Source organism: Akebia trifoliata, chromosome 1 (genome assembly GCF_017979445.1).
Source record: "Akebia trifoliata isolate Shusen 1 chromosome 1, ASM1797944v1, whole genome shotgun sequence".
NCBI lineage: Eukaryota > Viridiplantae > Streptophyta > Magnoliopsida > Ranunculales > Lardizabalaceae > Akebia > Akebia trifoliata.
This window is the reverse complement of record NC_141375.1, coordinates 22,713,755-22,730,148: the sequence shown is the minus strand read 5'-3', so window position 1 is coordinate 22,730,148 and position 16,394 is coordinate 22,713,755. Positions and strand designations below refer to the sequence as shown.

The window sequence follows — 16,394 nt, the reverse complement described above, 5'->3', positions numbered from 1 at the left end:
TTTTCACATTTTATTATTAGTCACTTGTTTAATCAATTTCTGATGTAGAACAAATTGCTCTTGAGAATAGAATTTTCATGATGGAATCAACCCAACCAGATCTGGCTCAGTTGACTCATCTTGACCGAGTCAACTTGGTTAGGGTTCACCAGGTTGGGTCTATACTTAATTTTGATTTTAGTCCCATGTGTTTAGATTTTTTTTTTTTTTTTTTTTTTTCCAGTTTTAAGTAATATATAAGTTGTTTAGTTAGTTTCTATTTCAACTTTAGGAAGTTTCTATTTTCTCTAGTTTCTAATTTGTTTTCAAGTTTCTAGTTTTGTTTACATTCAGTTTTATTCTTTAGAACCGTAAGTGCTTAGAAGTATTCAAATTGAGTTATAATAGGTTTAGAAAGTTGTTATCATGTTATAGATAGATTAGGGAAGTTAGTTTTTAGTATTTTAGAATGTTTCTAAGTTGTTACGATTAAGTTATCTATATAAGGAGCTTCAAAAACGAATTTTATAATAATTCAATTCAAAACATATCAATACAAATCTCTTTTCTCTCTTAGTTGCTTTCTAGCTCTTTGCTTTATTTTCTTCTTAGCTATTGCATGTTTATCAATTGAATCTATTGATTCACATACTTTCACTATGTCAACTTCTTTCCTGTTTTATAGATTTGGAGGTATCCGAATACAGAGTGGGTAGCTGATAGTGCTTTGGAACAATTACATGTTAATATACAAACACTAGAAGGTCAAAGTGAAACAAGTGTTCTATTGACAGGCAGTATGAATGGTTCTTTGAGGTAAAGTTACATGTTGATCTGTTAATTAATAAAATCCACTTCAACTTTTTGATGCAATTCTTTAACCTCAGAATTAAGCTCATAGCTGATGCTTAAGTTAATATTTGTAGTTAGGCTTATTTTGTATAGTGAAGAAAAACTAAAATTTTATGCTTTTTCTTGTTTTTATCGAAGAATATGTGTCAACTATGACAACATTTTTCACTTTTGTGGAGAATGATGCAAACCAGCTTCTTTCTTTGATTCATATGTATCATTGTGTTAGAGAAAAAAGGGGGCTAAATCCCACCCTATAGAAACATAGGCTTGAACAAGGAAATAGCATCTCACTTGCCTCGGTCCTATAACAAACATCCCAATCACATAAATTTTACAATCTTCTGCCATTAAAAAACTAGAGGCTCGAGCCGAATGCCCCTCAAATCATGATAATGGGCAACAATGAATACTGGAGTGCTTTGAGCTTCTTATGTTCAACGTCAGTATTGCTTTGTTTACCTTAAAGATGCGATACTTTCTCTCCTACCCAATGTTTTAAAAACCGGACCAGTCAATGATCCATTTGAGTAGTCGAGTTGGTTCAAACCAGTCCGACCTTTGCGTCAATTGGGCCCGACCCAAAACTGGAACACTTCGTAAAATACGGGTTTCTTCTTCCCAAAACCAGGCATCTTCAACTTTAAAGACTGAATTTTTATTATTATTTTTTCAACCTTTAGATTCTATCTACTGCAAATACATTTTCAATATCATTCTCTTCAACTTTAAGATTCTACTTCTTCAATCTTCAAACCTAACAAACAAGATGGGATTTTTGAAGTAAGAGATGATGGGGTTTTGTAAAAAGTATTAAAGTGAGATTGAAAACGGTGGATTAAAGATGAGGTTCAACGGCTTAAAATAATCAACCATAAAGGTTTGAAGAGCTTGAAAATAACTGGTTTTAATAATAAAATCAAGGGTTTTTTCTTTACAGGTTGTAGAAAACTAGGAAAAATCAAGGTATTATTCTACAATGGATTAAAGTGAGATTGAAAAGATGGATTGAGGATGAGGTTCAACAATGGTTGAAGGACTTGAAAATGACTGCTTTTGGAAGAAAAATCTAGGTTTTTTTTTTTTAATATATATTTTTGGTTCAAGATGAAATGGTTGAGATTGTTTCCATTAGTTTAGAAGAGAAGAGGGGCACGTTGTTGATTCTAAAAAATGGGTATTTCATATTATTCAAAATTTAGAGGGGCATGTATGTCGGAGAAGAGGTTTTATTTAGAAAGGGGTGAAAATATTAACCAAAATTTGGACGGCATATATAGGAGACGATGTTTTCTCCAAAACCGATCTCTTCACAGACTCGACTGGGATAGGTCACAGGTCAAATGAATTTATTAAACATGGTTTTTTTTTTTTTTTTTTACTTTGACTTGAACCGTGAAAACTTCCGAGTCTGGTTCGACCCGGTCTGGTTTGGGTTTTAAGACATTGCTCTTACCATTTATAGATGGTGCAAAATTAGTAGTTCACGCGTACACTACGTGGATTTGTCATAGATGAGGTGACAAAATGTAGGGTAAAACACACCAACCTGGAGTTTATGTTAAAAATCTGGTTCTAGGTGAAATCCCAAGAACTAATAGTAATGACTTTGTCAACTAAAACAGATTAGAAACTTCAATCCAAGTTTGAGATTGATGAAAATCAATCTCAAACACTAAAATTTCTTACCAATATCGGGTTTTTATACTAAAAAAAAAATGAAAAAAAGGAAGAAAAGTCTCTTATTTTATTAATCAATCTTCAAAAAAACTTACGCACTAAATTTATTTATTGAAGCTCCTTATATAGATAACTTCTTAAGAACTTAGAAACTTTCTAAAATATTAAAAAGTAACTTCCTAATCTATCTATAACATATTACTGACCTTCTAATCTTATTAGAACTCAATTTAGACATCTAATTGTAATCTAAAGAATAAAAACAAATTTTAAACATAAAACATATTAGAAACTAATTAGGAAAAAAAACTTTCTAAAATTGAAATAGAAACTAACTAGGACTACTTAAGCAACTTAAAAAATAGAAACTCAATGAAAGAAAGAGTCTTAAGAGAAGCTGGATTAGGTCTTGTGGGCCGGTCAAAGCTTGGGTCGAGTTGACTTGGTCAATGCTGCTGATTTCTTTCTTCGATGCATCTTAACTCGATCATTGACATTGAGATAAGTGTCGGCAAACCTATCTATATCACAAAAAGACAATAAACATAGGGGGATAAAGATGATGTGGGTTTCGAGGCTAAGGGATTTTCACAACCCACACGATCATTCGTTTGACGTCTTCATTTATGAAATATGACACATTATAGGTAAAGCCCTTTGCTTATAAGTGATATGGAAACAAAGGGGTGGGGCGACACATTCTCCTTCACTTCGAGCATCATCTGTTCCTTTCTCTCATCCATTTTTTTGTCTCCTACCACCTTTATATTCTTCCCTTAAATTCTTGCAATGATCCCCTATACCATTGTTTTTCACTTTAAGCAGAGTCTTGGTTCCCCTTGAGATCTACCCATTTCCATTTCATCATCCTTAGGCTCATCAACATTCACACTATGTTTTTGAAGAAAACAATTTATGGATCGATAGACACATGGAAAGTAAATTAATATGTTCACTCACAATCTTGACTGTGTGCATGTGACTTTCAAGGGGCCAGGATAAAAAAATGTCACAGGAATATAGCGTGAATCTTGAGGATAAATCATGATTGTTGGATTTTGTATTTACACGCTTGGGATTGTGTGAACATATGAGTTGACATTCATGAGTCTACGGATCCCAACCCATGTATATATACAAAATAAAACACAATGGTGGATCCCACTCTGCTATAGTATTATAGGGGTATAAACGTCCCACTCCAACTATAATTGAGTGGGGTCCACACTCTTCCATTTTATTGTCTTCCCCCCCCCCCCCCCCCCCCCCCCCTTTCAATAATATCCCTCAAATTTTACAATCTTTTTTCCCCTTTTTCAATAATACCTCTCTAACTATCTTTCTTCTTTTTCCCCTATAACACCGAAATTTTTTAAGAATACCCCTCCAACTTTATTATTTTCCTCTTTTACTCTATAACCCCAAAAGAGGATGCCTAGGTGCACACTACCCCACACTTTTTTCTCTTCACCTCCTTCAACTTTATTGTCTTTATTCTTCTCCTTTTTCAATAATATCCCTCTAATTTTATGACCTTTCCTCTTCTGCCCCCTTTTTCCATAATACCCCTCTAACTTTATTATCTTTCCTTTTTTACTCCTTTAAGCCCAAAGATTTTTCATAATACCTCTCCAACTTTATTTTTTTAGTGTATATATATAGCATTTATGTTAATGATTGCCTTACAAATTATCGTCTTTGAAGTGTTATGCTTTTGCAGTCTTTTTGAACTTGGGAAAGTTGAAGATTATTTTAACCACGGGTTAAAATGCATGCCGACTTGTGTCTGGCCTCACATTACTGAAAGCCAAGCAGCATGTGATAAAGCACCTGGACATATCTGTGGGCCCATACCTTTAGTAGCAAGAATGCCCTCTCATATATCTTGTATAAAGAGAGCTGGAAAGCTATCTTCTCATACAACTGATGATGGTTCAGTCGTCCACCATACATTGTATCCATAAATAATTTCAGATGCATTGGTTCCATACGTTTATTTCTGATGTTTCTTTCTCTATACGGATGTTTGGATCTATGCATTTCTTTTGTCATTTCTTACTATGTTTGTTTACCCTTGCTTTATCTATTTTCATTTTTCATGTTGTTGCACTTGCAATCCTTGACTCAAGGAAACAGGATAACTACTCTGGGATCGGAAACAGCTGGTGGATCTGTCTATATTGATAAACTCACTGAACCATTTGACTTCGGTCAAGGTCTTCCTACTATAAGGGGAGGAATTCTTAAAGTCGCTTCTTTAAATTGTACTATTTGGACTGCTGATTGTAACCCGACTGGATCTCAAGCAGTAATTGGCAAGTTATTCAGCTACTCTTTTTAATTATTTTGTACTGTTACTATGCAATACCTGTGTGTGTGTGTACTGTGCTGAAAATGTTTGCAATTGCTGTGTTGGAGTTTAGACACATTTATGATGTTACTATTGGTGCATGGGATTAGTAGTCATCGATTAATTATTACAATACAGAAAACAAAGAGATAATAATTCAATAAAGTTGACAAATGTGATGGGGAGATCAAAGCTTCAAGAGTAGATTTTTTATTTTATTTAATTTTCTGTTTTAAGGTTTTATTTTTATGTTTTTTGGGCTTATTTGCATGTTTTATTGGCCCATGGTCTTAGTATAATGTTTAGGGGGTAGTTTGGTAATTTTATAATGTATTTTATTTAAGTTTATGAGGGTTGGAAAATTAGAAGAGAAAAAGTTGCGAAAATTAGGTTATTTATTTGGTATTTTAGTTTGATTAGGATTCTTAGATTTATTTTTTTTATATATAGATTGTGTTAGGATTTTTTCTAATGAAGAATTTGATGAATAAAGAATAAGTTTCTTTCATGGAGTTTTTTGAAGTGAGTTTTCCTTCATTCTTGGTGTGATTCCAAGAAACCCTTGATGTGATTTCAAGGTTCTATCCTTCTACGCCTTCTATTTTTCTTCTAATCTTTATTTATTTATTTTATCTTAACTTTCTTGAATTCGTGATTCTTGAAACCTACACACTTCAACCCGTAATCCTTTTCCCATTCCCTTAACCTTTAGTAATTTACCTACAAACTTCAATCTTTAACCCTTTCCTTATCCTATAAACTTAAATCCTTAATCAAAATTGCAAAATGTCAAAATTAAACCCCACAACCCAAATCTTTTTTGGGTTCATCCTATTGTAGTCCAAATCCTGAATCCAATCATTACAAACAAGATTTCCCTAACCCCCCCTTTTACCATCTTCTTCCCTCACTGCCCTATATCAAAATGCCAAAAGAATTTCTTTACAGTGTTGATTTTGTTTTTACTAAGATAATAGCTGTCAAAGCATTTCACCATGTTGCGAAATTTTACTGATTGATCCATAATTTTTTTTTATTAAGTTGAAAATTGTAAATTACATATTAAATGAGTTTGCCCTAAATTACCCAGCAGTCTGCTAGAAAGTTCCATCTTTTAGCAAATTTGTATCAGTGGGTACATGTGTTCCATATTTTTTCTAGATTTTGTTAATTATATGTAATATCTAGAGAAATTTCCCAAAATGTGCTCAACTTATGATGAATTTCTGATTCTGGCTCACCATTAATTTTTATTCCCTAAACATGAACAACAAGATCTTTCAAAGTGACGATCTCGCTTGTATAAGGTCGTGAGATCACTGATAGTGACAATCTCTCTGGTTATAAAAGTGACAATCTCACTGATATTTATTAGATAGCAAGATTGTCACTTTTATAAACCAGCGAGATTGTCACTTTTCAAATAAATAACAGGAATCTGGCTACCTTATAACTGCGAGATAGTTACTTTGGAATAGCTGCAATCTCACTGTTCATGGGATCTAAAATGAACAGTGAGCCGGAATTGGAATTTCATCATATACAACACACGAATTGGTAATTTACCCCAATATCTAACTTGTTCTTTTTATTTTTATTTTTTGTTGGTTAGGCACCAATCTTGGAGCTGCCTTGGTAAATTTGGAAAATGGACGGGTATCATGGTTGTGCCGCAGTAAAAGTGATGTCTTCTCGCTATGCTTTGATCAGTCGGTAACATTAATCAGTATTAATGACAAATTTACATTTCCATTTCATCATGCATACTGTTTTACTTAAATAATTGGTACTGGAGTTTGTATGCAATATTGTTCACCGGTACACCTTTCACCTAATTTCCATTTCCATTGCCAAGAGACCTCTTCTGCTCCCCTGATCCCTGGTGACATTTCTTTTGGTCCTATGATCGAGGATTGTCACCTTCGATTACTATAAGGAAGGGAGTGAGAACTTGTACTCAACACCCTATTTCCAATGTTGTCACATATAGCTATCTCGTTCACATCGTGCTTTTGCCACTTCCTTGTATTGTGTGTCTATCCCTCTCAGGGTTGTGGATGCCCTTTATCAACCTAAATGGAGGGATGCCATGGCTGAAGCGATGTGTTTCCTTGAAAAGAATTGCACATGGGACTTGGTGGAGTTACTCAGGGGGCAAAGACCCAGTGGGTTGTAAATAGGTGTTTATTGTGAAGTACAAGATGGCTCGGTAGAGCAGTACAAGGCTAGGCTTTTGCCAAGGGGTATATGCAGATGTATGGAGTAGATTATCAAGAGACATTTGCCCTGGTGGCTAAGATGAATTCTATTCGAGTTCTCTTATCCCTTGCAACTTATCAAAATTGGGTTCTTCAAAAACTTGGAATGAAGAATGGCTTCTTTCATGGGACCCTGGAGGAAAAAGGACTATATGAGAGTACCTCCTGGTGTGGAATTACCATCATCTAAAGGTAAAGTGTGCAAATTGAAGAAAGCACTTTATGAGTTGAAACAATCTTTACGAGCATGGTTAGACAGATTCAACAGAGCTATGCAAAGTATGGGTAAAGTTAGAGTCAAGCCAATCACACTTTGTTCACAAAACAACGATCAAGGGAAAGTTAATTCCCTCATTGTGTATGTGGATGGCATTGTGATGATTGAAAATGATCAGGACATAACATGGCCAAAATGCCAACTTGCAAATGAGTTTGAAATTGAGGATCTCGGAAAATGGAGGTACTTTCTTGGCATCAAGGTGGCCAGATAAGAAAGGGGAATCTTTATTTCACAAAGGAAATATATTCTTGACCTTTAGAAGGAGACATGAATAATGAGTAGCAAGCCCATAGACATGTCCATTGAGAAAAATTACAATCTTTGCAATGACAGTGGTCATCCATTGATTGATGGAAGTCAGTATTAGAGACTCATTGGCAGACTCATCTATTTCTCTTGCTCATCCTGATATAGCCTATAGTATAGTAAGACACTTTATATCTGTGCTTCAAAGACTACTCATTTGGAAGTTGTGTATCGAATTTTATGCTATTTAAAATCTTTGTTTTGGAAGGGTCTCTTGTTTGCTCATCATGGTCATATACCAGTAGATCTTCCTCAGGGTATTTCTCATTTGTTGGGGGTATCTTATTGACATGGCAGACTAAGAAACAATCTGTTGTTCGATACCTAGTGCAGAAGCAGAGTTTAGATCAATGGCTTATTGTGTTTGTGAGCTTATGTGGTTGAGAATGCACTTAAAAAGCTAGGACTTACTATCATGGTCTTATGAGTGTGTACTGCAATAACAAAGTTGCTATTAGCATTCCCATAATCCAGTGCAACATGACAGGACAAAATGTATTGAGGTTGATCATCATTTCATTAAGGAAAAGTTGAATTCAAGATAAGTGTGCATCCTATATGTAAATTGGAGGACCAGCTTGCTGACATATTGACAAAAGCTATCACTGGTTCTCATTTCCATCATATTTTGGCCAAGCTGAGCATGTGCAATAACAATGCCCCGGGGGAGGAGTGTTGGAAATGTGAGGCACTATGGGCATTTTTGTCATTGTTTTTTATTAGGGTATTAAGTTCTCTCTTCTTCTCTTCATCTTTTTCTCTCTTCCTTGATCTCCTTACAAAACAATTACCACATCCAAATTTTAAAATAAAAGGCATTTCCAAATTCTGACGGTCAGCTATATATGGTGTTTATATGCCAATGTGTGCTGGTTAATGGCACACAATTTGTGAAATATGAACAAGATGTTGCTTTTCCAAACAATCTCCAATTCGTTGGAATCTCATGTTGCTGTAACCATATTATTGAGGACGAGCATACTTGTTGAAAAAAGGCAATAAAACATGTTTTGATATGATGTTTTTTGGGGGGCATCATATTTCTTTACATAAGCCAATCTAAAAACTTTGCGTGCTTGTTGCATATAACTTTCATTCATAAAAACAAATGACATCAACTTTTCCACCAGAATAAATGAAAACAAGCGACTTTACAAAATGGGTTGATAATGTGGGATGCAAATCAAGCCAATAATAATATACTTCAATGACAATTTTATATAAGGATCCACTTGTTTGAGCCTATATTTATTTTTCATCACTTTTATTTTCGTTGGGGTAAATTTTAAATTAGTTAATTTATTATATTCTAGTTTTGAGTTGGTTTTTGGTTATTTTATGAGTCCAATTTGAGTTTGAGTATTCACATCATTTTTCTGTAAGCCTTATTTTCAGGTGTCACATTCCAATTTTTATACTCGGATTTCCATGAGATTTCCTAAAATAAAACTAGTTCGCTAGTTGACTCAATACTCAACATGTAGCGGAAGCTATAACTTCCATTAAATATTAAAATAGATTACATTGAAACAACGACAATAATTACCATCATCCTCTCGACTACATAAACTGAGAATACAAAAAAAAAAAGAAAAAAGACAAGGGCTCTTTCCTCTTAGCTTGAGTCGTTTTGAGTTCATCTAAAAATCCTCCTCCACTATTAAATCTATGGACATGAAAGGTCCGTGAGCTATGAAGTGAAGCAAGTAAAAAATCACCATCAACAATAAATAAACTACAACAACAATAAACCAGCAATAGACTTTAATGAGGTTTTCTCTTGGCACAATCTTTTAAATTTAAATGTCTATTATCTTGTTTTATTACCTTGACTAGGATCTACCTCTCTTGAGGATCTATGTCTCTCAGTGTATTTAGCCAATCAAAAGTTCTTTGATAAGGATCGACCAATCTTGAGGGCTTGTGCTTCTCAAGGTATTTAGCCGATCAAAGATTGTTTTCTTAGACCCCTTCTTGGACTAAGGAGCAAATCTGATTAAGATCAACCTCTCTCTTGAGGATCCATGTCTCTCAAGATATTTATCCATCAGGGTTGGATTTGTGTTAACGTCTTCCTAGTTATGATTTTCTTAATATCTTACTTTTTTGCAACCTTCTTAAAAATCATGCTTTACATACGTATAATCCTTTTAATAGAAAGAGGCATTTGTGAAAACTATTCTTCCTCTGGCCATTGCTTGGGGTCTTTGGAAAGAGAAACAATAGGATGTTTCATGGTAAGGAGAGTAATGTGCATACGGTGTTTATGGAAATTTTAGGGTTATTGTTTCTTTGGGTGAAACTAAACAAGGATTTCATCGGTTTTTTTCTTCAAGGAGTTTGTGTTTAGATGGGATCGTATTTGTAACTTGGTGGTTCTTTCACTTTTTTTCTTTTCTTTCTATGTTCTTGTTTGGGGGCTACCTCAGGCCTCATTTGTACTCTCTTTTTTTATCTTTATATTTATCAAAAAAAAAAAAAAAAAGCTGCTCAATTTATCGATGTAAACTTTTCCATAGTTTGAACTAAGGATGATTTTTCAGCTCCTGGATCACTCGTTTAAGACAATATCTACGATAGGGTAATAATCAATTATATAGGGTCTTGAAAGAGGCAAAAAGCTTAGGTCATTCCTATAAACAGTACATTCATGGATCAATCTCCTCTTAGTCTTGGACTAAATTGCGTGTTTCTCATTCCTTGATACACCTGCATGAGACAATACCTATAGGAGGATGGTAGTGAATCATATAGTGTCCTTAGAAGGGGGCAAGAGATTTAGGCCACTTGTATGGAAGTATTCCCTTGGTCATAAACTATAAAAACAAAGAGAGAAATACATGGGATAGAGAGAATAGTAATAAATACCGAAAAACGGGTATATATCGTGGATAATCTGCACCCATGGTTGGCCTTACATCCCATTTTAATTATGAGGGTAGAACAACTTGGCTTAGGTAGCCCTTGTGCCCCTTCTTGATGCACACAAGGGTGGGCTAGGAGCATCCCTACCGCGTTTTTGGGAGAAGCAGAGGGAGCGAGTTCTCACAATTTTCTTTCTCGAGAGAATGGTGTGAGAATGAGAAGGTGAGGAGGGGTATTTATATGCTTTGAGGTGGTTTGGCAGCATTGGTTGAGCAATAAAGGAAGCAAAATTAGGCAAAATCCAAGTTAACTTTATTATCTTCAATTGTAGTCAATGAACAATGAATCACATGGGGCACACCAAGGGTGGGGCAGTCCCCCCTTTTTGGTGGCTTGAACACACATGTATGTTCAGACATGGTATTAAATGATGCAATTACAATTTTATTTATAGTTACCTATAGTTTGAACATGCGCCCGCACACCCGCACACGCACACACACACACACACACACACACACACATATATATATATATATATATATATATATATATATATATATATATATATATATATATAAGGTTACCTCCATGGAATGTACATAAACCAGAGGTAGATCTCCTATCTGTAAGAGAGCCCGTATAATCAGCATCAGTGAAACATGACAAATGTGGTTGAGCAGTGGATGAGTAAAAAAGCCCAAGCCAGGACCCAAGCGATTCGATTGTTTCACGGTAGAGTTCAGCAACGCGAGGGTCCCCGATGACTATGTCATCACCGAGGAGAGCGTACTTAGTCAACCGCAATCCGGGATATACCTTGTCTGCACAATACCACACCACAAAGGGATGAGATAAGGCAAACAAAGGCCAAGAAGAAAGGAAGCCCAATCTGAAACTTTTAACCCCCATCAAAAGTGGTTTACAAATTAATGGTAAAAATTGACGGTCAACAATTCTTCAACTTGCAAACCACTTTTGATGGGTTAGAAATTTCAGAATGGGCTGATTTTTCTGTGATGATGATCTCCTCACTTTAGAGATCATCCTCACAAAAAATCAGCCCATTTCGAAACTTTTAACCCATATAGGACAAACATTGGCTCCCTAAGCGTTGGCTACTGAACACTACCCATATATATATGAATTGTTGTAAATTATAACCTAAAGTTTTATAAGCTATAGATATTTAATTCAATTAACTATGTCCCAATAATTCAACCTAGGATAAAATGTCCATTTAGCATACTAATACAAATATTAATGTGAACCACTATACATCTTATACAAATAAAATGATATAAACATAATATCCTATATGGGATATAATATAATGTCATGGATGGATGTAGTAAGGAAATATATGAAAACATATGCCTTGAACAAAGTTCTGGTTCATGTTAGGTAAGTGGCAAAATAGGATTTATGTTGCTTTACCCACTCATTGGGGTAAGGTGTAGACGATGATGATGTTTATTAGTAGTTAGGAGGCAATGAAAGGTTTGGAAATGAATTGTTGATTGTGACCTACATGTACTTCAATTGAAATTTCTAGTAATACTTGTGTTATTGCTACCACACTACCCACCTTAGATATGTAATTACCAATATTTTTTCCCCAATAAGCCCCAAAATCAACATTACTAGCTTACTCATCAAGTCTGATAGAAAGAGTTGATTTTTAGTTATGTTGAGAGAGCTTGGACATCTTGTACATTCATATGTGCAGTCTTAGTTTAGTTCATTTTGTTTCATTTGGTTAATGGTATAATAATTCTCTCCTTCTCTCTCTCTCCCTCCCTCCCTCGCTTTCTCTTTGAACACTAATTATTTACAAGTATATCCTCATACATACACACACACACATAAGTAACTAGACACTTTACAACACTCCCCCTCAAGCTGGAGCATAAACATCAAACATGCCCAACTTGATAGTGACATCCTGAAGGATGAATGGTCCTATAACTTAGGAAATATATCGACGAGCTGATAATAGGAAGAGGCATGTTGCAACCTAAGTGAACCATCTTGGACCTTTTCACGGACAAAGTGTATACCAACTTCTATATGCTTGGTTCGCTTATGCAGAACAGATTCAGAGGCAATCTTCTTTGTTGCTTCATTGTCACAATATAGCGGCATAGATCTCTTGATAGGAAATCCTAATTCACTCAGAAGAGATCGAAGCCAAAGAAGCTCACATGTACCATGAGCAATAGCCCTATATTCGGCTTCAACACTTGAACGAGATACCACTGGTTACTTTTGTATTTTTCCATGTAACCAAATTGCCTCCTAGAAGGGCACACCATCCTGAGGTCGAATGGCAAACAGAATAAATCCTACCCAATCAGCATCAGTAAAAGCAGTGAGATCCAAATGACCATGCAAACGATATATAAGTCCATGCTCGGACTAGACTTGATAAAACGAAGAATACGATGAATTGTTGTGAGATGGGTAGGATGAAGAACATGCATGAACTGACTAACCATACAACAAATGCAATATCTGGTTGTGTAGGGGTAAGATAAATCAACCGACCTACAAGTCTTTGATAGGTATGTGGATCAGGAAGATCATCCTCAATCTCATGTATAGATAGCTTTGGATCCATAGGTGAAGTAACGGGTTTGCAACCAATCATATCGGTATCGCATAAGCGATCCAAGGCATACTTCCTTTGTGAGAGAAAAATGACTTTCTTGGAACAAACAACCTCAAGCCCAAGAACATATTTTAATGGACCCAAATCCTTAACTTCAAATACACGGTCTAGTTCCTTCTTCACATAAGTGATGAAGGACGAGTCATCTCCAGTGAGAATAATGTTGTCCACGCAGACTAAGAGGATGGTATGACTTGTGGAACTAGAATGAATGAAGACAATATGATCAGAGTGACATTTTTGAAAACCCATGCTCATTACTACCTCTCTGAAGCGATGAAACCAAGCTCTAGGTGACTGCTTCAAACTATAAATAGACTTGTTTAGTCTACAGACTTTATTCTTGGACCCTCTTGAAGTAGAAATCCAAGTGGGGGATCCATATACATCTCCTCTGTGAGATGTCTATGTAGAAAGGCATTCTTCACATCTAACTAATAAAGAGGCCAATCGTGATTAGTTGTGTTAGAGTTTTCATTGTATGTAGTCATTAGAGTTCTCATTGTATGGAAGACATGTCGGTCCTCTTATGTCTATGTGGGAGATACCACTACATGTAGCATGTAAACATGTATGTGTGCCTAGCCCATTACTTATATCTTATGTTTAGGTAGGCTATAAATAAAGACTTGAGAGAAGGGGCTAATCACCAAGTCTCTAAGCATCTCTCTTTTCTCATCTTCTTTTTTATTTTATGCGATTTTCTTTGATTTAACTAGCTGCAATGGAGAGGACACAAACCGAAGTCAACTTCGCCACAGGAGTAAAGGTTGCATCATAGTCAAGGTCGTAAGTCTGTGTAAAATCATGAGCAACAAGACGAGCTTTATACCGTGCAATACTGCCATCAGAGTTATGCTTAACATTAAAGATCCATCGAGAATCCATTGTTTTCTTCTTAGGGGGAAGAAAGACCATATCTCATGTCTGATTACTTTGCATGGTAGCTATTTCGTCTAGCATATCAGTTTTTCATGCAGGATTAACAGGAGCAACAAAAATCGTATGTGGGATAGTCACAGAGTCAAAATCAGAAAGAAATGCTCGATAAGGAGCAAAAACAACTTGGTAAGAAACATATCTGGCAAGCGAGTAAGGAGTTACACACTTACGAAGAGCATTAAGCAACTTAAGAACAGATGTATTAGCAGGAATAATAGTATCAGAATGACTAAGAGAAACTGTGGGTGTAGTGATAGGGTGAGAAATACCTACTAGAGGTGTCTGAGTGAAGAGAGGTCGCGGTAGTGCATGAAAGGAGGAACTATGCCACTTGCGTTTAACATAAATGAGATACCCATTCGTTTGAGGAAGATCAATTGGGATGGACAAAGGCGATGCATGAGGGGTAGAAGGATCGGTAGAATAATAAGGAATATCCTCAAAAAAGTAACATCCATGGTAGTAAAGAAATGACAAGATGTAGGATCATAACAACGATATCCTTTAAATATACTAGAATAACCAACAAAAATGCAATGAACCATGTTATTGTCTAACTTGTGAGTTGTGACAACTAGGACGGAGGTCCTAAACAAAATAGGTACAACCAAAGGCAAGTGGCTCAATAGGAAAAATGGGATGCTCGGGCTGAAGTGTTTGGAATAGAGTATGTTCATGAAGAATCTGAGAAAGCATACGATTAATCAGGAAACATGTGGTAAGTATAGCCATGGACTAATAGGTCTTAGGCATTTGCATACCACATAACAAAGAGCGGGCAACCCCAACCAAATGGCTATTTTTACATTCAACAACACCATTTTGTTGAGGGGTATAAGGACATGTAAATTGATGGATAAGACCATGGTCAAGAAGATAGTGGACAAAGGAAGTAGACCAATACTCACCACCATTATTAGACTAAAGAGTTTTAATCAGAGTACCAAACTGGGTGGACACCACAGTATGGAATTCGCGAAATTTAGAAAAAACTATATCCTTAGATTTCATAAGGTAAACCCAAGTGGTGCGAGAGTAGTCATCAATAAAGGTAACATAGTAACGAAAATCATCAAGAGATGTGGTTGGGGAAGGACCTCAAATGTCAGAGTGAACCAATTCAAACATGAACTTACATTGATACATGCGTGAAGGATAAATATTTCTAACATGCTTAGTGAGTTCACAAATCGCACATTGAAATTTAGATGAACAAAAACTATGAGATTTTGGAATTAAAGCACATAAGTTTTAAAAGCCAACGTGCCCATGCTTGGCATGCCACAAATGTAAAGTATCTATACTAGCATCAATAGAAAGGAGAAAAAAAAAAGGGTTGTCATCAATAGCGGCAACAACATCAAAAGTCGAAGGGTAAGTGACCAAGTAATATAGGCCTCCTCTCTCGACACCTTTACCAACAATCCTCCTCGAAGACAGGTCTTCAAAAACACAATAGGTAGGGTAAAAAATAGCACTACAATTTAAGTGTTTAACAAGACTATTGACAGAAAGAAGATTTGTCGAAAAATGAGGAACATATAGAACATGAGACAAAGAGAGAAAAAGTAATAGGGATGGTTCCTATCCCAGTGACAGGTGTAGAAAAGCTATTAGGAAGGCGAACTTTTTTTTGAGAGGAAGGTGGAGAATATAAAGGAATAACTCAATGACTCACCCCATCATGTGGTAAGTGTCTCTCGAGTCTATGACCCACTGTGTAGGGGATGATAGCAATGATTGCATAAGCTGAGGAATCATGGATACCTGAAGTTGTAGAGGATGATGAGTCAACTCTAGAAGAGGATGTAGCAGTAGCAGTACGGTTGGATGGAAACCGCATCTCAACACAAAGTAACGCAGTGGTACACATAATTTCAGCCATTTGTGCTTTCATCGAGTTCAAAGCATCAGTGGCAGATACGAGTAGGGAAGCATCAACAACTATAGAATCACTGGTAGCAACAAAACTAGAACATTAGTCCTCAGGATTACCAAGGAGACAATAACATTGAGTACTATCATGCCCCGCAATACCACAATGAGAACATATCATACTGGAGCGACTACTTAACCACATCTCAACACAAAGTAACGCAGTGGCATTCATAATTTCAGTCTTTTGTGCTTTCATCGAGCTCAAATCATCAGTGGTAGACTCGGGTTGGAAGCATTAACAACTGTAGATCTATTGGTAGCAGCAACAAAATG

At 35.8% G+C, this 16,394-nt stretch overlaps 1 protein-coding gene across 5 annotated transcripts in view; it reads left to right on the top strand.

The window, feature by feature from the left end:
• Window positions 1–16,394, top strand: part of LOC147410986 (Transducin/WD40 repeat-like superfamily protein) — a 90,526-nt gene that overhangs the window by 22,698 nt on the left and 51,434 nt on the right. For all 5 annotated transcript variants that reach the window (XR_015178646.1, XM_086443097.1, XM_086443087.1 and 2 more), the window contains 4 exons: window positions 665–795; window positions 4,232–4,465; window positions 4,648–4,826; window positions 6,474–6,574. Coding sequence is in view for 4 of the 5 variants with exons in the window: in XM_086443097.1 (XP_086299223.1) it covers window positions 665–795; window positions 4,232–4,465; window positions 4,648–4,826; window positions 6,474–6,574 (645 nt within the window). In the remaining variant the exon portion in view is untranslated. The remainder of the gene's footprint in view (window positions 1–664; window positions 796–4,231; window positions 4,466–4,647; window positions 4,827–6,473; window positions 6,575–16,394) is intronic.